At 41.2% G+C, this 23,093-nt stretch overlaps 2 protein-coding genes and 1 long non-coding RNA gene across 5 annotated transcripts in view; all 3 read right to left on the bottom strand.

Moving 5' to 3' along the window:
* Nucleotides 1–390: 390 nt before the first annotated feature.
* Nucleotides 391–9,437, bottom strand: LOC115180466 (uncharacterized). The gene is made up of 4 exons (XR_003873083.1): nucleotides 9,295–9,437; nucleotides 731–808; nucleotides 539–592; nucleotides 391–413 (listed from the first exon to the last, which is right to left on the bottom strand). It is a non-coding gene; the product is annotated as an uncharacterized LOC115180466 (long non-coding RNA).
* A 1,271-nt stretch (nucleotides 9,438–10,708) lies between these two features.
* LOC115180330 (collagen alpha-1(IV) chain-like) lies at nucleotides 10,709–14,399 on the bottom strand. The gene is made up of 7 exons (XM_029742339.1): nucleotides 14,194–14,399; nucleotides 14,035–14,094; nucleotides 12,724–12,768; nucleotides 12,416–12,451; nucleotides 11,781–11,816; nucleotides 11,079–11,135; nucleotides 10,709–10,884 (listed from the first exon to the last, which is right to left on the bottom strand). Exons 1-7 carry the CDS (start codon nucleotides 14,251–14,253, stop codon nucleotides 10,795–10,797), a joined length of 384 nt encoding a protein of 127 aa, XP_029598199.1. The 5' UTR covers nucleotides 14,254–14,399; the 3' UTR covers nucleotides 10,709–10,794.
* Nucleotides 14,400–19,618: 5,219 nt separating this feature from the next.
* The window catches only part of col7a1l (collagen type VII alpha 1-like), a 93,925-nt gene continuing 90,450 nt past the window's right edge, over nucleotides 19,619–23,093 (bottom strand). Inside the window, exons 78-82 of one of the 3 annotated variants that reach the window (XR_003873028.1) lie at nucleotides 22,729–22,818; nucleotides 22,509–22,565; nucleotides 22,287–22,340; nucleotides 20,627–20,796; nucleotides 19,619–20,349 (exon numbers count right to left, since the gene is read on the bottom strand). Coding sequence is in view for 1 of the 3 variants with exons in the window: in XM_029741958.1 (XP_029597818.1) it covers nucleotides 20,323–20,349; nucleotides 22,287–22,340; nucleotides 22,509–22,565; nucleotides 22,729–22,818 (228 nt within the window). In the remaining 2 variants the exon portion in view is untranslated. The remainder of the gene's footprint in view (nucleotides 20,350–20,626; nucleotides 20,797–22,286; nucleotides 22,341–22,508; nucleotides 22,566–22,728; nucleotides 22,819–23,093) is intronic. The other 2 variants (XM_029741958.1, XR_003873029.1) reach the window with 2 other exon arrangements.

Below are 23,093 nucleotides of genomic sequence, written 5' to 3'. Positions count from 1 at the left end.
GACATTTGATATGATACATTTGATATGATATGTTGACACAAAAGGAATTCTCTACTTTAATGATGTTCACTACGGATAAGGCAACAACGCCTTTCTCCTCAAAGTTGTGGAGGTGTAAACTAAAGATGCGTTTGACCCTGTGGTTATTGGGACCTATGGGTTCTGGTGTGTGGCGTGATGGTTTATGAGTCTGGTGTTTGTGGTCGGTCACGGTGTCCCCTCTCTCAACGGGCCATTCCATAGAGAGGGCACACCAGATGGCAGAACACACAGGGGCGCCATGCCGCAGCAGTGGGAGTTATAGAATGTAGAACAGACACACAGACCTGCATGCGCACACACAGCGAAACACAGAAACACTCACCACACTGGTTCACAACCTCTTGGTTGACCAGCTCCTTCACCTCCTCGGCCTGAGAACAGAGAGAGCAGAGTGCTGCTTAGACCCTGTCTTCAACCAAGCTGTATGTCAATACAAATATATCTTGGGCCAGGCAGGTGTCAAACGTGTGTGTGGGAATAAGTAAGATGCACTTACAGAGAGTCCGGGTTCCCCTTTCTCTCCCTTCAGTCCCTCGTTTCCGAGCTCTCCCTGGAAAAGACACAGTGGTTATAATCACAGCAGTTATTACTGTCACCCAGCCTAGTGACAGTAACTCCCATTAGGTATTGATACATGAACAACAACATGTGTGTGAGTGTTATGTGTCTGGTCTATGAAGTAGCTTACACTGCCTCCTCTTTGTCCTGGACTTCCAGGTGGTCCTGTCTGACAAGGCTTCCCTCTGCCTCTCCTGCCCCTCTCTCCCTGGGACAACAACACAGCGAAATGGAGAACGCTCTTACTCACACAGGTGCTGCGCGTGCTAGTGAGCCCACGCACATGTGCTCTCACAGGCACATGCACAAACAGGCAGGCACACAGATAGACACACACACAGATAGGCACATACACAAATAGACAAACCCACACAGATAGACACACACACAAACAGATAGACAGACACACACACACACACACAGATACACACACACACACAGATAAACACACGCACGCAGATGGACACACACACACACACACACACACAGATAGACACACACAGATAGACATACACACACACAGATATACACACACACAGATATACACACACACACACACACAGATAGACACACAGATAGACACACACAGATAGACATACACACACACACAGATAGACACACACACAGATATACACACACACACACAGATATACACACAAATAGACACACACACACACACACACACAGATATACACACACACACACACACACACACACACACAGATATACACACAGATAGACACACACACACACACATATATACACACAGATAGACACACACACACACGCACAGATAGACACACACACAGATAGACACACACTCTCTCACATATCAATACAAACCGACAACTTCCTTCAATCTAAATTCCATTATAAAAAAATGGTATAGTATTACAAGAGGGACTCGTACTTCCCTACTACGTACTTCCCTACTACGTACTTCCCTACTACGTACGTCCCTACTAAGTACTTCCTACTACGTACTTCCCTACTAAGTACGTCCCTACTACGTACTTCCCTACTACGTACTTCCCTAATAAGTATGTCCCTACTACGTACTTCCCTACTACGTACTTCCCTACTACATACTTCCCTACTACATACTTCCCTTCCACGTACTTCCCTACTACGTACTTCCCTACTACGTACTTCCCTACTATGTACTTCCCTACTACGTACTTCCCTACTACGTACTTCCCTACTATGTACTTCCCTACTACGTACTTCCCTACTACGTACTTCCCTACTACATACTTCCCTTCCACGTACTTCCCAACTATGTACCTCACTACTACATACTTCCCTTCCACGTACTTCCCTACTATGTACTTCCCTACTACGTACTTCCCTACTATGTACTTCCCTACTACGTACTTCCCTACTACGTACTTCCCTACTATGTACTTCCCTACTACGTACTTCCCTACTACGTACTTCCCTACTATGTACTTCCCTACTATGTACGTCCCTACTACGTACTTCCCTAATAAGTATGTCCCTACTACGTACTTCCCTACTACGTACTTCCCTACTATGTACTTCCCTACTATGTACGTCCCTACTACGTACTTCCCTAATAAGTATGTCCCTACTACGTACTTCCCTACTACGTACTTCCCTACTATGTACTTCCCAACTACATACTTCCCTTCCATGTACTTCCCTACTACGTACTTCCCAACTACGTACTTCCCAACTATGTACCTCACTACTACATACTTCACTACTACGTACTTCCCTAATACGTACTTCTCTACTATGTACTTCCCAACTACATACTTCCCTTCTATGTACTTCACTACTACGTACTTCTCTACTACGTACTTCCCTAATACGTACTTCCTTATTTCATACTTTCCTACTATGTACTTCCTTATTACGTACTTCCCTAATACATACTTCCCAACTAGGCACTTCCCTAATACGTACTTCCCTACTACGTACTTCCCTACTACGTACTTCACTACTACGTACTTCCCTACTACGTACTTCCCTAATACGTACTTCCCTAATACGTACTTCCTTACTATGTACTTCCTTACTACGTACTTCCCTAATATGTACTTCCTTACTACGTACTTCCTTATTACATACTTCCTTACTATGTACTTCCTTACTACGTACTTCCCTAATACGTACTTCCCTACTACGTACTTCCTTATTACATACTTCCTTACTATGTACTTCCCTACTACGTACTTCCCTAATATGTACTTCCTTACTACGTACTTCCCTAATACGTACTTCCTTACTACGTACTTCCCTAATATGTACTTCCTTACTACGTACTTCCCTAATACGTACTTCCCTAATACGTACTTCCTTATTACGTACTTCCTTATTACATACTTCCTTATTACATACTTCCTTACTATGTACTTCCTTACTACGTACTTCCCTAATATGTACTTCCTTACTACGTACTTCCCTACTACGTACTTCTCTACTATATACTTCCTTATTACATACTTCCTTACTATGTACTTCCTTACTACGTACTTCCCTAATATGTACTTCTCTACTATATACTTCCTTATTACATACTTCCTTACTATGTACTTCCTTACTACGTACTTCCCTACTATGTACTTCCCTACTACGTACTTCCCTACTACGTACTTCTCTACTACGTACTTCCCTACTACGTACTTCTCTACTACGTACTTCCCTACTACGTACTTCCCTACTACGTACTTCCTTATTACATACTTCTCTACTACGTACTTCCCTAATACGTACTTCCTTATTACATACTTCTCTACTACGTACTTCCCTACTACATACTTCTCTACTATGTACTTCCCTAATACGTACTTCCCTAATACGTACTTCCCTAATACGTACTTCTCTACTACGTACTTCTCTACTACGTACTTCTCTACTACGTACTTCCCTACTACGTACTTCCCTACTACGTACTTCCCTACTACGTACTTCCCTACTATGTACTTCCCTACTACGTACTTCCCTACTATGTACTTCTCTACTACGTACTTCTCTACTACGTACTTCCCTACTACGTACTTCCTTATTACGTACCTCCCAACTACGTACTTCACTACTATGTACTTCCAAACTACGTACTTCCCTAATACGTACTTCCTTATTACGTACTTCCTTATTACGTACTTCCCTACTACATAGTTCTCTACTACGTACTTCCCTAATACGTACTTCCTTATTACGTACTTCCTTATTACGTACTTCCCTACTACATAGTTCTCTACTACGTACTTCCCTAATACGTACTTCCCTACTACGAACTTCCTTATTACGTACCTCCCAACTACGTACTTCACTACTATGTACTTCCAAACTACGTACTTCACTACTATGTACTTCCAAACTACGTACTTCACTACTATGTACTTCCAAACTACGTACTTCCCTAATACGTACTTCCTTATTACATACTTCCCTACTACGTACTTCCCTACTACGTACTTCCCTAATACGTACTTCCCTAATACGTACTTCCCTACTACTAGGCACATACACAGATAGACAAACCCACACAGATAGACACACACACAAACAGATAGACACACACACACACAGATACACACACACACACACACAGATAAACACACGCACGCAGATAGACACACACACACAGATAGACACACACAGATAGACATACACACACACAGATATACACACACACACACACACAGATAGACACACACACACACACACAGATATACACACACACACACAGATATACACACACACACACACACACACACACACACAGATATACACACAGATAGACACGCACACACACATATATACACACAGATAGACACACACACACGCACAGATACACACACACAGATAGACACACACTCTCTCACATATCAATACAAACCGACAACTTCCTTCAATCTAAATTCCATTATAAAAAAATGGTATAGTATTACAAGAGGGACTCGTACTTCCCTAATACGTACTTCCCTACTAAGTACGTCCCTACTACGTACTTCTCTACTACGTACTTCCCTAATAAGTATGTCCCTACTACGTACTTCCCTACTACGTACTTCCCTACTACGTACTTCCCTACTACGTACTTCCCTACTACGTACTTCCCTACTACGTACTTCCCTACTAAGTACGTCCCTACTACATACTTCCCTACTACGTACTTCCCTACTACGTACTTCCCTACTATGTACTTCCCTACTATGTACTTCCCTACTACATACTTCCCTTCCACGTCCGTCCCAACTACATACTTCCCTTCCATGTACTTCCCAACTACGTACTTCCCAACTACGTACTTCCCAACTATGTACCTCACTACTACATACTTCCCTAATACGTACTTCCCTAATACGTACTTCCCTAATACGTACTTCCCTACTACGTACTTCACTACTACGTACTTCCCTACTACGTACTTCCCTAATACGTACTTCCTTATTTCATACTTCCCAACTAGGCACTTCCCTAATACGTACTTCCCTACTACGTACTTCACTACTACGTACTTCCCTACTACGTACTTCCCTACTACGTACTTCCCTAATACGTACTTCCCTAATACGTACTTCCCTAATACGTACTTCCCTACTACGTACTTCCCTTCTATGTACTTCACTACTATGTACCTCACTACTACATACTTCCCTAATACGTACTTCCCTAATACGTACTTCCCTACTACGTACTTCCCTTCTATGTACTTCACTATTACGTACTTCCCTACTACGTACTTCCCTACTACGTACTTCCCTAATACATACTTCCCTAATACGTACTTCTCTACTACGTACTTCCCTAATACGTACTTCCCTACTACGTACTTCCTTATTACGTACCTCCCAACTACGTACTTCCCTTCTATGTACTTCTCTACTACGTACTTCCCTAATACGTACTTCCCTACTACGTACTTCCTTATTACGTACCTCCCAACTACGTACTTCACTACTATGTACTTCCAAACTACGTACTTCCCTAATACGTACTTCCTTATAGCATACTTCCTTATTACGTACTTCTCTACTACATACTTCCCTCTACGTACTTCCCTACTAAGTACCTCCTTATTATGTACCACCTTATTACGTATTTCCCTACTATGTACTTCACTACCACGTACTTCCTTATTACGTACTTCCCTAATACGTACTTCTCTACTACGTACTTCCCTACCACGTACTTCACTACTACGTACTTCCCTAATACGTACTTCTCTACTACTTACTTCTCTACTACGTACTTCTCTACTACGTACTTCCTTATTACGTACTTCCTTATTACGTACTTCCATAACAACATACTTCCCAACTACGTACTTCCCTAATAAGTACCTCCTTATTACGTACCATCTTATTACGTATTTCCCTACTATGTACTTCACTACTACGTACTTCCCAACTACGTACTTCCCTTCTACCTACTTCCCTCTACATACTTTCCTACTACGTACTTCCCTTCAATGTACTTCACTACTACCTACTTCCTTATTACGTACTTCCTTACTACGTAGTTCCCTACTACGTACTTCCCTACTACGTACTTCCCAACTACATACTTCCCTACTACGTAGTTCCCTACTATGGACTTCCTTATTACGTACTTCCCTACTTCGTACTTCCTTATTACGTACTTCCCTACTTCGTACTTCCTTATTACGTACTTCCCTACTTCGTACTTCCTTATTACGTACTTCCCTACTTCGTACTTCCTTATTACGTACTTCCCTACTTCGTACTTCCTTATTACGTACTTCCCTACTACACTACATACTTCACTACTACGTACTTCCCTACTTCGTACTTCCTTATTACGTACTTCCCTACTACGTACTTCCCTACTACGTACTTCCCTACTACGTACATTCCTACTACGTAGTTGCCTAAATAAAGCTCAACCCGATCATTAGGCTTACCTTGCCTCTCTAGTTATCCTATAAATATCAAACATATCCAGATGTTTTGTGATAAAACGTCCCCTTGGAACATCATTACATCCTTTCCATCCCTTCTCTCCTATCAACATCAAGAGGCTGCTAATTGTGGCTGAAAGGAGCCATTAGCATAGAGGTTTGGTTAGTGTTCCCGCCGCATCAGAAAATAGACCCATTTCTGTGTCTTAATTATGCTTCTATTCTATTCCTTCCTATGTGTTGCTATACATAGGAATGTTGTCTACTGCCTGTCTATCTACGTATCTGACAGGCATTCTGCTAGGTGCACAATGTGCCTGATAGAATCAGGCTTGTTTAGTCACATTTTTTATTTTTGTAACTTTTGTGGAAAGTGGATTTTTTAAGGTGCACTCCGTGACTGGGTAAAACTATGTTTTGGGGTTGGTGGGCTGTGGTTGTTGTTGTGATGCATGAAGGAAGGACGGACGTAAACTAAACTGAAACTAAACCGAACTAAACCGAATTTCAAATAAATATCAATAAAAACAAATATCAATAAAAACTCATCTTAAATGTGTCTGTCTGTCTGTCTGTCTGTCTGTCTGTCTGTCTGTCTGTCTGTCTGTCTGTCTGTCTGTCTGTCTGTCTGTCTGTCTGTGTTTCAGTCAGACAGACAGACAGACAGACAGACAGACAGACAGACAGACAGACAGACAGACAGACAGACAGACAGACAGACAGACAGACAGACAGACAGACAGACAGACAGACAACACACAAAATTGTGCTTCCATGACACTAATATACAATAGGTTACCGGAAGCAAGGTTACTATAGTTTGGTGATTTAAGATGAGTTTTTATTTATATTTGTTTTTAGATATTTATTTGAAATTCAGTTTAGTTTCAGTTAGATTTCAGAGTTGATTTACTAGTATCTATTTCTTTTCAGTTTGATAAAAACCTTTCTATTTCATTTCTAGAGGGTTCAGTGTTAGTGTTAGGGACAGAAAGTGGCCTATGGGAGGCGAGGAGCCATTATGTGTTGTAGGACTATAGTTAGTTTTTTTGTGATGTCAATGGGGGGCAGTAAGGTGATGGGCCAGGACCATAGACTTGGATAAACATAACATTCCATCTGTGTCAAGATGTCATCTGTAAGAGCAAGGGCAGCTTTCACAGACACCATCTTGAAATAGACCATTTTAATCTTCACAAGTGAAATTAATTGGCTGATCCCTCCGGATGACCCGGCTGTCACTACTCCAACAGGGTCATCAGGTCATGCCAACTGGGTCATCAGGAGGGATCAGCCAATGAAGCTGAAAGTCCCGGCCAGTTGACTAAATCAATGGAACTGCCCATGCTAACACAGTCTTTTGGCCACTAGAGGACTCTGTACAACTCCATGGCCAGGACATACGTTTGGTTAGGTGTAAATTATAAGTCAATCCTATTGTGACTTGGATTTAAATGATAAGCACCTAGACTGTGGCAAGATATATGGTGGAAGGAAACTCTCTTGCCCATGTTTACACCTTTTCTAACTGTAGTAGTAGATGTAAAAAGAATCAAGTACCTTTATCTGATAGAAAGAGAGAGGAAAATACTAACAAATGATGTCATGGCACATTTGACATGTTATGTTTATGTACTATTAAACATGTTTCACTGACTAACCCCTTCCAATAGGGTTCATAAAAACAGCTGCAACAACAGCAAAAGCATTACCAATACAACACTTCACAAATCTATCAGTTCACAGCCAGCCAGCTTGTGTGTGTGTGTTTCTGTTCGAGTAAAGAAGATTTTCGGTTTATCTTCAAGAGAGGTGTTTGTTCGGTTTCTCAAGCCTGATGACAGTTGTCCACAGACAGAGAATATTCTCTCCACAAATGCTTGGGATGCAGGGGCAGGAACCAGATCCAGTGCCACAATGCACAGCTTTGGATAAACAGCCATCCTTTCCATCCAGAACTGGAGAGGTGACTCTAAACATGCTCTCCTTTACCTCTTCCAGGTATTTCCGCAGCTCACACGGGGCACTTAATGCCTTGTCAGGTTGACTCTCCGAATGGACCGTGACCTCAGACACAATCTTCGATGCGAGGAAGCTATATTTCTGAAGCACTGTGGTCTAGATGCTTGCCGGATTCTTCCTGGGTTCCTGCTGGTCCACGGCTGTACTCTCTGATTTGCTGAAGTACAAAAGATTATTCTGCCCTCCATCTCTGTTGAGGGAAGTGCCAGAGACACACTTGTGTCCATCAGGCAAGCTGCTGCAGGGGTTGGATTGAAGTTGGCTGCCATTCAGTATGCATGCGAATCACTCATGCAGTGACTTCAGCAGGACCTGTGCCAACTGTTTTGCAACAGTTGTTGACTGCAAGTGTGCCTCAAGGTTGAGAGGGCACGGCACCACATCAGTTTGGCAGTCAATTTGAAGTTGGTTGGTGTGGATTGCGAACGGCTCCATTAACTTCACAAGCTGTTCTAGCTTGGCCCACTCACGCTCCGTGCTCGCTCTTGGATTTCTTCCCTGTTAGCAAGTGACGGCTAGTGATAGTGATGCACAAGCTAGGCCTATACCACCAGATTCAGAAGCTCGAAAACCCCATTTGAAATTACATTTTTGCCTAAAGTTGAGTTATTTTAGTTAGTTTTGAAGGCAAAGATGATAGCTTCGGTATAGTTTTAGTTTTTCAAATGTTTTTTGTTTTTATTTTAATTTACTATAAAGTTTTTCAAATTTTTGTTTTTATTTTAGTTTGAGTTTTCGTTAACTATAATAACCTTGACTGGAAGGCAACCTCAATCTACCTTGGTTCCTGTCTCTCCCTTGGACCCATTACGTCCTGGTCGCCCCTCCGCTCCATCACTGCCTGGTGTCCCTGCTGACCCCTTAAACCCAGGGAACCCTGGGAAACCAGTTGCACCCTGCACAAGACAGGGACAACATGAATGGTGCATGATGGGAGAAAAACAAGAACAAGAACTATATGAATATTTCCCCATTCCTCTGTAGTACATAGACTATTAATAGTCCTAATTTCAATATTGTTTTTACATGTGATTTGAACCAACCTTCTCTCCTTTTAGTCCTGGTGCTCCCTCTACTCCATTGATACCCCCGTCCCCTTTTTCACCCTACACATCAACACAAAACATCACAATCAACACTTTTCAGAAGATTACTGAGAATGATTTTGATTTGCGTGTGTCTATATAAATAATAAGGTGGGTGCTTATATTTGTCCTGTTTCACCAGTGTGTATTATACATATGTGTAAAATGTATTTTCTTGCATATCCCAACCCCATGAGGCACCCTCGGCGAGTGGGATCTGTGTGTGTGTGTGTGTGTGTGTGTGTGTGTGTGTGTGTGTGTCTGTCTACCTTCCGTCCTGTGAGTCCATTGAGCCCTGGATGTCCTGGGGTTCCAGGAATACCCATCTCTCCCTGTGTCAAACAACGATTAAATACTTACATTTTCACTGAAACTGTGCAACCATAGTCTGACAGTGGCCTACTAGGTCAGACAATTGAACCGTATACTAAATTGTATGCAGCGTGTGGCAGCTAGTTGGCACTACTGTAAACATGTACTTTTGTGGGTCAGTGGTACTGACGATGCTTCTTGGAGCACATTGTGTTGTTTTGATCATTGTATTGAATCCCACACAGGCATGTTCTATTTGTCTAGTCTCTAAATTCTATGCTCTGTGCCACACTCTCCTCACCTGATCTCCCTTCTGTCCCTGGAGTCCCATGTCTCCTTTGGCTCCTGTGGCTCCGTCCAATCCATCGTCCCCGTTATGACCCTGTGACAACAACAAGCCAATCAACAATGCTTGTTTTTGACCACATGCCAAGCCACCACAGTATATATACAGTTATACAGACACTGTTTATATATTAAACTGTTAAAGTGTGTTAGATAAATACCCACCACTTCTCAATTGACTCCAGGCTCGCCAGCATCTCCCTGGAAGCACAGAACAACAGTGAGCATACACACAGCAGCATAGATCTGATAACAGTGGTTCCATGTAGCCTGTAGATTGATACATGCTGTATTTCCTGCTGACCTTTTGGCCCACTGGTCCACGGGCCCCAAACAGCCCCATGGCTCCTTTGGCCCCTGCCTCTCCTTTGAGGCCCTTCAGATGGAGAACAAACAAAAAGCTGAATGTGAGAACACTATGTGCTTTGGCTTCCATGTTTTGGAAAATGTATTTTCTTTTTCTGTTGTTTGTCTCTCTTTCTTTACATCTATTAACAATCTTTCTTTCTCTCTTTTTCCACATAAAATGTTCTGTCATCAAGCATTAGGAAGCACCTTGAACCCCGGGGGCCCATCCTCGCCCTTCTCTCCTTTATCTCCATCGAAACCTGGGGAGCCTCGCTCTCCCTAAAACAAACAACCAAAACAACAGATAAACAGCGTCTTAAAAAAGGGAAAACACACAAAGTGAAAATGCAAAAGCTGTCTCTCTAAAATAATATTTTCTTTAATGAGGATTGCTCTGGAACTAAAACTAGAATTCAAAATACATTGTGGAGGACTTGTTTTAGGGGATTTGTTTTAGGGGACTTGTTTCTCACCCCTTCTCCTTTTAAGCCCTTGTAGCCTCTCGGTCCCTGGATTTGGAGGGGGCTTCCCTAAACATAAAGAATGTACATCATATATGAATTAATCATATACTGTCACGTTCGCTATCTTCAAATTCCCTGTCGTAAATTAACCAAGGCGCAGCATGCCGGTAATTCCACATTCTTTTATTGAAGTGAAACTGAACAAAACAAAAACCAGGTAAACAGAATCGAACGTGACGCTACTGAGGCGCACACAAAACACACACAGAAAATAATAATTACCCACAAATACAAGTGGGGGAAAAGGCTGCCTAAGTATGATTTCCAATCAGAGACAACGATAGACAGCTGCCTCTGATTAGGAACCATACTCGGCCAAACACAAAGAAATACATGACATAGAATGCCCACCCCACATCACACCCTGACCTAACCAAAATAGAGGAAATAAAATGTCTCTCTCAGGTCAGGGCGTGACATATACACGCCCTGACCTGAGATTAAGTGCAAAGAGTCAAATTCAATATTGCAAATGTGCAGCAGTAAGTCAGGCAAATACGGCAGAATTTCAGCATGAGCCATTAGCCCATATCTTCCTGCTTGCCATTCCATCAGTGGCTTCTGTTGAGTCGAATGGCAGCATTAGAGCTTCTAAGACTTAAGTGTGAGGAGAGGTTACTGCTAGTAGTACTTATGTCATGTTTGGCTTACCCTTTCTCCTTGTATTCCTGCTAAACCTCTGTCACCCTGTGAAAATATATTTTATGAAAGGAATCAATGGCTTATAACATTCATACAATAATTGATTGATTGACAGTATTTGTATTTTAGTATCATACACCAAATGGTGCCCAGCCTGTATAGGCTTATGAGACACTATTTATTTGAAGTCTGTGTGTAGAAAACACAAACTCTATACTATATGGCTGTATCAGGTAGTTACATAAAAACATTGACTCTTCATTTTCATTGTCCACATCCCTATATACACAGAAAAATGGACTAAAGTTAATTGAAATAGACTGGCCACATGGTGAGTGTTGAAACATGTTTCAACACTCACCATGAGTGAGGGTTTGAAGAGACAGAAGTGACTAGAGTGATGACACTTCAATAGAACGAGCAGAGAATTTGACTGAACGCTGAAACACCGGGCTGTCAAAACCATCTTTAAAACTGTCTCTGAAGTAAAAATATCTAAAGTATCTGGAGAACCTGAGTGGACGTATGAGTGTATGAAAATCAAAAATATCAAAGTATTTTGTACGACCCACTCAATCGCATACATTTTTTAAATATAGTCTACCAAAATGATCATGTCATCAAAGAAGTAACCGTGAACCTACCTTTGCTCCTTTGCTGCCCGGGAAGCCCTTTGGACCCTAAGTAAAAGAGGTCCAAGGTAAAGGTAGCTAGGAAACAAATGTCCTTAACTGCATGACTGTACCAGAGGAGGCTGGTGGGAGGAGCTATAGGAGGACAGGATCAGTGTAATGGCTGGAATGGAATAAATGGAACAGTATCAAACACATCAAACATATGGAAGCCACGTTGGACCACGTCCAGCCATTACAATGAGCACGTCCTTCTATATCTTCTTCCACCGGCCTCCTCTGGACTGTCCATGTCATGAAAGATGATGATGTTAACTCACAGTGTGTCCTGGGGCTCCTAAGACTCCTGCAATGCCCTTTTCACCCTATCACAAACAAAACACATCACAAATATTATACTGAACAAAAACATAAATGCAACATGCTAAAATGTCAAAGATTTTACTGAGTTACACTTAATATAAGGAAATCAGTCAATTTAAATAAATTCATTAGGCCCTAATCTATGGATTTCACATGAACGGGTACAGATATGTACCTGTTGGTCACAGATACCTTTAAAAAACTAATAAGTAGGAGCGTGGATCAGAAAACCGGTCAGTATCTGGTGTGACCACCATTTGCCTCATACAGCGCGACACATCTCCTTCGCATAGTTGATCAGGCTGCTGATTGTGGCCTGTGGAATGTTGTCCCACTCATCAATGACTTTGCGAAGTTGCTGGATATTGGTGGGAACTGGAACACTGTCGTACATGTTGATCCAAAGCATCCCAAACATGCTCAATGGGTGACATGTCTGGTGAGTATGGAGGCCATGGAAGAACTGGGACATTTTCAGCTTCCAGGAATTGTGTACAGATCCGTGCAACATGGGGCTGTGCATTATCATGCTGAAACATAAAGTGATGGTGGCGGATGAATGGCACGACAATGGGCCTCAGGATCTCATCAGGGTATATCTGTGCATTCAAATTGCTATAGATAAAATGCCTGCACATACCATAACATACCATAACCCCACTGCCACCATGGGGCACCCAGTTCACAACGTCTGGGGTTGTGAGGCCGGTTGGACGTACTGCCAAATTCTCTAAAACGACGTTGGAGGTGGCTTATGGTAGAGAAATGTTATTATCTGGCAACAGCTCTTGTGGACAATCCTGCAGTCAGCATGTCAATTGCATACTCCTCAAAACTTGAGTCATCTGTGGCATTGTGTGTGACAAAACTGAACATTTTAGAGTGGTCTTTTATTGTCCCAGCACAAGGTGCACCTGTGTAATGCTGTTTAATCAGCTTCTTGATATGCTACACCTGTCAGGTGGATGGATTATCTAGGTAAGGAGAAATGCTGACTAACAGGGATGTAAACAAATTTGTGCACCAAATTTGAGAGAAATAACCTTTTTGTGCATATAGAACATTTCTGGGATCTTTTATTTCAGCTCATGAAACATGTACCAACACTTTACATGCTGCGTTTATATTTATGTTCAGTGTAAATGTATGCATATTGTGCCATCCTGTTGTGACGAGCAGCTTTTCTATCTTTTACAATGCTGCCTAGGATCTCTCTCTGAGGTTAAGCCCATCTCTCTTAGGTCAATAAGTCCATCGTTCCGTCTCACCCTGCGACCTGAGATCCCGACCACACCCCTGGCGCCTGGTTCCCCCGGGATACTGTCACCCTGTTGGGAACAAGAAGAAGTGAATGCTAATGTTATTATCTCCTCATATACAACATGACAATGACAACACCACCACCACCAAACAGGCTAATGTCTTACCTTTTCTCCTTTCATCCCAGGTAGACCGGGTGGACCCTTTGGGAAACAGAAAGCATCCATTATGTTACATAATAACCATAGGAAGGCAAACAATGCCTAGGGCAATTTATATTTCGCCATACCTCTATTCCAGGTTTCCCTTTAGCTCCTGGAGTCCCGGGTGATCCATTCTTACCCCTTCTACCCCTGTCCCCCTACAGATGAACAAAAACAGTACACATCATACTTTATCACAATTATCTTCCTACTTAGTAGGCAGTATTTTTGCTCTTTGAAAACATATCTTTGTTCTGGCTTTCTGGCTAGTGGTGAATTTGACATAAATTTGGCTGCAACATTTTTTGGACTACATGATCTGACCAGGAAATAGACTAAAACTACAAGGCCAGGAAAACAACTACAGTACAAGGTGTTGAGTTTCTTAAAACTACAGTGCAAGGTGTTGAGTTCCTTAAAACTACAGTAGGTGTTGAGTTTCTTATAACTACAGTACAAGGTGTTGTGTTTCTTAAAACTACAATAGAAGGTGTTGTGTTTCTTAAAACTACAGTAGAAGGTGTTGAGTTTCTTATAACTACACTACAAGGTGTTGAGTTTCTTATAACTACACTACAAGGTGTTGGGTTTCTTAAAATTACAGTACAAGGTGTTGAGTTTCTTATAACTACAGTACAAGGTGTTGAGTTTCTTATAACTACAGAACAAGGTGTTGAGTTTCTTAAAACTACAGTACAAGGTGTTGAGTTTCTTAAAACTACAGTGCAAGGTGTTGGGTTTCTTAAAACTACAGTGCAAGGTGTTGAGTTTCTTAAAACTACAATAGAAGGTGTTGGGTTTCTTATAACTACAGTACAAGGTGTTGAGTTTCTTAAAACTACAGTACAAGGTGTTGAGTTTCTTAAAACTACAATTGAAGGTGTTGGGTTTCTTATAACTACAGTACAAGGTGTTGAGTTTCTTAAAACCACAGTACAAGGTGTTGAGTTTCTTATAACTACAGTGCAAGGTGTTGAGCTTCTTAAAACTACAGTACAAGGTGTTGGGTTTCTTAAAATTACAGTACAAGGTGTTGAGTTTCTTATAACTACAGTACAAGGTGTTGAGTTTCTTATAACTACAGAACAAGGTGTTGAGTTTCTTAAAACTACAGTACAAGGTGTTGAGTTTCTTAAAACTACAGTGCAAGGTGTTGAGTTTCTTAAAACTACAGTGCAAGGTGTTGAGTTTCTTAAAACTACAGTGCAGGGTGTTGAGTTTCTTATAACTACAGAACAAGGTGTTGAGTTTCTTAAAACTACAGTACAAGGTGTTGGGTTTCTTAAAACTACAGTGCAAGGTGTTGAGTTTCTTAAAACTACAATAGAAGGTGTTGGGTTTCTTATAACTACAGAACAAGGTGTTGAGTTTCTTAAAACTACACTACAAGGTGTTGGGTTTCTTAAAATTACAGTACAAGGTGTTGAGTTTCTTATAACTACAGTACAAGGTGTTGAGTTTCTTAAAACTACAGTGCAAGGTGTTGAGTTTCTTAAAACCACAGTACAAGGTGTTGAGTTTCTTATAACTACAGTGCAAGGTGTTGAGCTTCTTAAAACTACAGTGCAAGGTGTTGAGTTTCTTAAAACCACAGTACAAGGTGTTGAGTTTCTTATAACTACAGTGCAAGGTGTTGAGCTTCTTAAAACTACAGTACAAGGTGTTGAGTTTCTTAAAACTACAGTACAATGTGTTGAGTTTCTTATAACTACAGAACAAGGTGTTGAGTTTAAAACTACAGTAGAAGGTGTTGAGTTTCTTAAAACTACAGAACAAGCTGTTGGGTTTATTAAAACTACAGTAGAAGATGTTGAGTTTCTTAAAACTACAGTGCAAGGTGTTGAGTTTCTTATAACTACAGTACAATGTGTTGAGTTTCTTAAAACTACAGTACAAAGCCTTCCAGTAATCAGGACAAACTCCTTGGTCCAGGTTGAAGGGATGATCGGGGAGCTCCTCACCTCTCTCCCCGCCTCTCCTGGGTCTCCTGGTTGGCCTCTCACGCCCTGAGAACCTGAAATACCGGGGTTACCACGGATACCCTGGATACCCTGAGCTCCAGAAGGCCCCAGTTCACCAGGCTCACCCTGACAGAGGGAGAAGGACAGACATACAGATACAGACAGAAAGAGAGACAGACAGGCAGACACAGACAGAAAGAGAGAATGAGACAGAGATAGAGAGAGACAGATAGGCAGACAGACAGAAGGAGAGAAAGAGAGTCAGTGGGACAAAGATAGAAAGGGATTTTCATTTTTTTTTTGCATTGCTCTAATTACTACACTGGTATAACTACAATTATAATTCCCTTGCAGTTATTAATTCCACACATTCTAGTGTTTTTGCTTTGTAAATGGAAGATAACAACAATTCATAAATGAATTGAAAGAGAAAGAGAGACAGAAAGACAATCCCAGAGAGAGGGGGGCGGGACAGCTAATAGGAGACAGATAAGGACAGTGTTGGTATTTCTCTAGCAGCTACTGAAGTTCAGTGTTTCCTCTAGACTATTGTATCTCCATAGCAACAATCAGGCCCTCAGGTGACAAAATTGTCAGTTGAAGCCAGTTAAAGCTAAATAGATTTAGACTAAGTAGAGGGCAGAGCTAAATGATGGTGTGGGAGTCTACCTTAGTTCCAGGTGGACCAGCCTGTCCCACAGGACCTCTGTGACCAATACCTGGCTCACCCTAAAAGCACAACAACACAACCATGTCAATAGGAAACGTTTCATTTGCAAATATACAGTACAGTGTGAAGGAGTCCTTCTAGTTAGATATTTCAATAAATAAAAATAGTTAAATGTTCAAAACATGAATGCTTACAAATACCTTGGTTCGGGCTTTGCTCTATCACATTACTGAACTGGAAAAGTATTTACCTTGTGCCCCTTTTCACCAAGTTCCCCTGGTAGAACGAAGAGAATTGTCAACAAATCAGTTACAAAGTGATTGTTATTCAAGTTAATTCTCTCCATATGTCTCTGTCTGCATCTCGTGCACCAAAATAGTCATCACATCACATTCAGACAGCCGGAGAGACAAAAAAGTACATAGTTTTTCAAGGATATGTTTTGTATCGATGCCGCCAACTAACAGACGGAATTATTAATACCACATGATTAATCCATTGCGTCATGAGGGGATCAGATATAGAACTCTGGGGACATCAAAGACCAACATTCTGAGCTCCGCTGGTTTGACTGACGGGAGAGCAGAGAGACATGGACAAACTTATAGGGGAAGATGTGGGTAGGTAAATAGGTGTGTGTGTGTGTGTGTGTGTGTGTGTGTGTGTGTGTGTGTGTGTGTGTGTGTGTGTGAGACACTGATAATGAGATGTGGGTAGGAGGGGAGCGAGGATACGTTTGATGACGTGACCTGGTGACATTGACACTGTGTACGGACGTAAGGACAGATTGGGTTGAAATTACATTAAGGAACCCTTTATTAAAGGTTTGCCTTGATTTCTAAGAGAGCTATAAACTATAAAACATGTAGTTCTCGTCATGTTGGTGGTGTGAACTGTCTGGCATGCACAGGGTATCACTGATCAACACATTAATAATACATTGTCTACAATCTTCTTATACAGCCTTTACAAACTATTTCTAAAGGTTTCCTTATTGCAACGTGGTACTGCAGAGATATGGGGGCAGATTCAGGACATCTTGTTCTTTCACTCCATTTGAAGACAGTTTTATTTGAAAATGATTGGTAGTCACCTTCGGTCCTGGAAGTCCATTTTCACCCGGTGCACCCTTTAGAAAACAGAAGGAACCACTCAAAAAGGAACACAAAAAGGAACCTGGTAGAAAAGCGTGATAGATGACGGTAACAGAACAGGTATTTTTATCATCTTCACAGCACTTTGATTGGGGGATGTGTGTGTGTTTACCTTCAAATAGTCATATTCTGGCCCTGGATAGGGTCTTACTCCTCCTTCCTCCTCGTACTCTCCTTGTCTTCCGCTCTCTCTTTCCATCTCCTGCCTCCGTCTCTCCCACTCCTCTCTCTCCCTGTCCAGGTCTCTGCCTCCCTCCATCTCTGTTCTCTCGCTCTCTATTTCACTCTCCCTCTCCATTTGCAGGTCTCTCTCCTTTTCCATGTTCTCCCTCTCTAGTTGTCTCTCCCTCTCTATTTTCTCCCTCTGCAACTTCAGCTCTGCTTCCCTCTCTTTTTCAAGCTCCATCCTCTCTCTCTCCATCTCCATCCTTTCCCTCTCTCTCTCCCTCTCGTATTCACTGTCTTCCTCCGTGTCCCACTCAGAGTCGCCACTTCTCTCCTCCTCTCCCTCTCTTTCTGCATCATGGTATATCTCTCCTTCTGTCTCTTTTCCTTTATTTTCTACCGTCTCCCTCTCTCTATGTCTTTCCCATGGTGTCTCTTCCTCTGCTGCTATGGGTTCTTCTCTCTCTCCCTCCATCTCTGTTGGTGTCTCCCAGTCTCTTTCTGTTTCATAGTCGACCTCCCTCTCTGTATAGGATTCATGGTCAGGCTGAGGGTCTCTGTTTTCTTGTTTCTGTCTCTGGAACCACAAATAAAAAATGGATTGGTTTACTGATTGATTGCTCAATTCATTGGACTTAAATAGCGATTCATTCCTATGGATTTATTTTGATGTTCAAAGTGCATCAAAACTACAGTCCTTCTGTTGGGTAATTCACCAATATGTTTTGGCTGAGCAACACTTACATGTAATTTCTTGGGACCTCTTGCTCCCGACTGTGACTTTAAAAACAGAAAGAGGGAATGTTCACACGTTGTTTGATTTGACCAGGTAATAACTTCTCTGAACCCATTCCCTGTGCCATTCCCTCCATGCTAACTGTTGATTTGATAACAACCTATGAGTAGTTGATATCAGTGTAATAGAAAAATATCCCTAGTAAATAAATCTATTTACTTTTTGTCCGTCATGGTATCGATTTCTTCCTCCGGCAGTTCCTGGCATGTATGCCTGAAACAGCAAAGACTCAAATATTTCTGGCAAATGCCATTGTTTCCTAAAAATGATGAACTCTTACATTGTATTTTAATGGTAATCCATATTTTTTCAGTGTACTTACCATGTAATCTGGCCAGGGGGCGCTCTTCCTTACTCTGACCCGGACATGAGATGGTCTCCCCTGCCAATTCCCAAAACCACTTCATGAGTCATTGATCATAAGTCATTGATGTGCCATTACCACTGTGGGGAGTTCCCATGGTGCTTGGCCTACAGCCGTAGTGTCCCACTCATGAGCGTGTGTGTGTGTGCGAGTGTGTGTGTGTGTGTGTGCGTGCGTGCGTCCGTGCGCAGCCCTGGATCAAGTGCATATGTCGCTTCAGATTCTAAAGTATCAGAAATGTATTACAGGCTAATGTTAGATGAAAGAAGACACAAAGACTTTTGATCATTTGAACATTTACTTACATGCACACAGAGAGGTTAAATACAAAGGGAGAACTTTAGATTGCCAAAATTTCACCAGTGAAAACAGGTTTCAATACTATACATTCTGAAGAATATGATGGAAACACATTTCATTGGAAAAAGTAGTAACTAATACAGAAAAGGAACAAAATACAATCTATTTCCATGTTTTCAATAAATAACGTTTGGTTGAGGAATTGATAAGCAGCGATACACTGAAAACATTAGAATATGGTTGAACAAATTACGAGGAGGTAAAAGTGTTGGAATACTGAAGCGACAGAGAGAAGCTATACTATAGCTTAGGTCCAACGTAACATTTTGAACTTCTTTAATAAATAAATTAGTTTATGCAAAGTCAACGCTAAAATAACACTGACATCTGATGGAAGAATGTATTTGTCCAATAATCGTTATATAATACACTGTCTTGATTTAACTTAGCTTTACCTATGTATTGTTCATCTTTTAGGTACTTGTACTAAGTATAAGAAAAGATTCTGGTCATAGACGTGGCAATTGAACGAGTGACATTGGACAAATGACATCATCATTGTGCGACGAAGCGAAGTCCCTCCTCATGTTATGCTGGTCAGGTTAAGGGTAGACTGCTCCTCACCAGCAATACACTTCACTTCACAGTATATACAAACACTCCGTGCTTACAAATCTACAGTCTCAATCTTTGTGGATTAAGGAAAGGTCCTGTGTTAAAAAAAAAAGTAAACAAAAACAGAAAAAACGTTTTAATCAGTATGTGTATAAACTCACTCATGAAGAGTTCATATTATGTTTGCAACTCTTGACATTCCCATTCACGCAAAGTTCAGAGGTCATGCTCAATACATGCTGGTATATGGATGTCTTCCATTGCAAGTTGGCCCAGTTGTGTCCAATCTTTTAATCAAATGTCTTTAAATACTTTTTTTTACAATGCTGGCCTAATATTTATTGTTTAAAATTAGAATTGGAATTGTGGTACCTTTTGCACTGGTGAAATGTTCACAGTTGTTAGTCAGACGAAAGATCTCAATGTACGCAGTGATGACAAGTGCTCAGATCACTAAGATGGTTGGCCAATCATTATAATGACGCAATCTGACTATGTATTCATGTTACTGAACACTGGGCTGGGCTTTCTTTTGGGAAAATCTAATCAACCAAGAAACACACAAAGAAGATAAGTTAGAAAATATAAATGATATCAATTACCTACAACCTTTGTATTGGAACGCCAATGATAATCATTGGATCAAAGCACTTTGCATCACATTCATACACCCACAGTCCAACGGAGGCATGCATGGACTGGAACACCATTAGTAAAGACGAATAGAAGTCTAGTTGTGTCCATTTACACCCCATATCCCTCAGGATGGTTAGTAAAGATGAATAGAAGTCTAGTTGTCTCTATTTACACCTCATATCCCTCAGGATGGTTAGTAAAGATGAATAGAAGTCTAGTGGTCTCTATTTACACCCCATATCCCTCAGGAACATGGTTAGTAAAGATGAATAGAAGTCTAGTTGTGTCTATTTACACCTCATATCCCTCAGGATGGTTAGTAAAGATGAATAGAAGTCTAGTGGTCTCTATTTACACCCCATATCCCTCAGGATGGTTAGTAAAGATGAATAGAAGTCTAGTGGTCTCTATTTACACCCCATATCCCTCAGGAACATGGTTAGTAAAGATGAATAGAAGTCTAGTTGTGTCTATTTACACCCCATATCCCTCAGGATGGTTAGTAAAGATGAATAGAAGTCTAGTTGTGTCCATTTACACCTCATATCCCTCAGGATAGTTAGTAAAGATGAATAGAAGTCTAGTTGTGTCCATTTACACCCCATATCCCTCAGGAACATGGTTAGTAAAGATGAATAGAAGTCTAGTGGTCTCTATTTACATCTCATATCCCTCAGGATGGTTAGTAAAGATGAATAGAAGTCTAGTGGTCTCTATTTACACCCCATATCCCTCAGGATGGTTAGTAAAGATGAATAGAAGTCTAGTTGTGTCTATTTACACCTCATATCCCTCAGGAACATGGTTAGTAAAGATGAATAGAAGTCTAGTGGTCTCCATTTACACCTCATATCCCTCAGGATGGTTAGTAAAGATGAATAGAAGTCTAGTGGTCTCCATTTACACCCCATATCCCTCAGGATGGTTAGTAAAGATGAATAGAAGTCTAGTTGTGTCCATTTACACCCCATATCCCTCAGGATGGTTAGTAAAGATGAATAGAAGTCTAGTTGTGTCCATTTACACCCCATATCCCTCAGGATGGTTAGTAAAGATGAATAGAAGTCTAGTTGTGTCCATTTACACCTCATATCCCTCAGGAACATGGTTAGTAAAGATGAATAGAAGTCTAGTTGTGTCCATTTACACCCCATATCCCTCAGGATGGTTAGTAAAGATGAATAGAAGTCTAGTTGTGTCCATTTACACCTCATATCCCTCAGGATGGTTAGTAAAGATGAATAGAAGTCTAGTTGTGTCCATTTACACCTCATATCCCTCAGGATGGTTAGTAAAGATGAATAGAAGTCTAGTTGTGTCCATTTACACCCCATATCCCTCAGGAACATGGTTAGTAAAGCGTCAGGTAGAATCATGCAGTCTGTCACAGACTTACCTTCTCTGTTTCTTCCGTTGTGCTGGGAAGGATAGGTGTGATGAATTCCCCCTGCTTTGGAACAAAGGGGAGCATGTTTCAAGAACAATATATAATACAGCAAACACACACACACGTCACATAGCCTTCTACCACTCAACTCAGAGCTGTCCATGGTGCTGGCTCTGCTTGACACAGTTTGCATTTTACAAAGTATCTCAAGAAAGAGCTCCAGTTTCATACCTTTTCACTGTCACCCGGTGACTGGGATGGATATGGACCTAAAGTTGTCAGGCCACTCTAAGAAACATTGACATATAATCAGTAATGACCACTATGGGACAGAATTCTGTATGTACATTTCCTGGTTCAAAGGTCAAAATGAAAATGACATGTTTTACTATCCGTTGTCTTTATCATTTTTCTATATCTAGAGATACAGTGGCAAAGAAAAAGTGTTCACCTCTTTGCTCATTCCATGTAGTGTGCTTTCTGCTGTGACTTCAAACTCCCCTTGCTTTTCCATTGACAGTAAGGGATCATCTGTGGAATCCTTCAACAAAAATTAAGAAAAACTAAGAAAAACATTCCATTCTAAAACACTTTTACAAACGTCACAAAATAATGACAGCATCACTGGTGAGTGAGACAGTTATCTGAGTTCGACACGCAAACCACAATTAATAACAGGTGTGGTATGTCATCAATACACTGGCATATAATCAGAAACTAATCAATTCCTAGTAATTCAATATTTTCAGGGAAGTGGGTGGGGACCCTCCCTAATCAACTGTATGACTTCCTCATTTTGTCTCTAGAGATGTACGC

This window comes from Salmo trutta, chromosome 40 (assembly GCF_901001165.1).
Source record: "Salmo trutta chromosome 40, fSalTru1.1, whole genome shotgun sequence".
In the NCBI taxonomy this organism is placed as follows: domain Eukaryota; kingdom Metazoa; phylum Chordata; class Actinopteri; order Salmoniformes; family Salmonidae; genus Salmo; species Salmo trutta.
This window is presented reverse-complemented; position numbering and strand designations above follow the sequence as displayed.

Excerpts from the sequence above, each read along its gene's own strand:
- LOC115180330 (XM_029742339.1), bottom strand. The coding sequence starts at position 14,253 with ATGGATGCTTTCTGTTTCCCAAAGGGTCCACCCGGTCTACCTGGGATG. Across the intron at positions 11,817-12,415 it reads CGGGCAGCAAAGGAGCAAAG|GGTGACAGAGGTTTAGCAGG; the intron begins GTAGGTTCACGG and ends ATATTTTCACAG. Across the intron at positions 10,885-11,078 it reads AGGGCTTAAAAGGAGAAGGG|GGAGAGCGAGGCTCCCCAGG; the intron begins GTGAGAAACAAG and ends TGTTTGTTTTAG.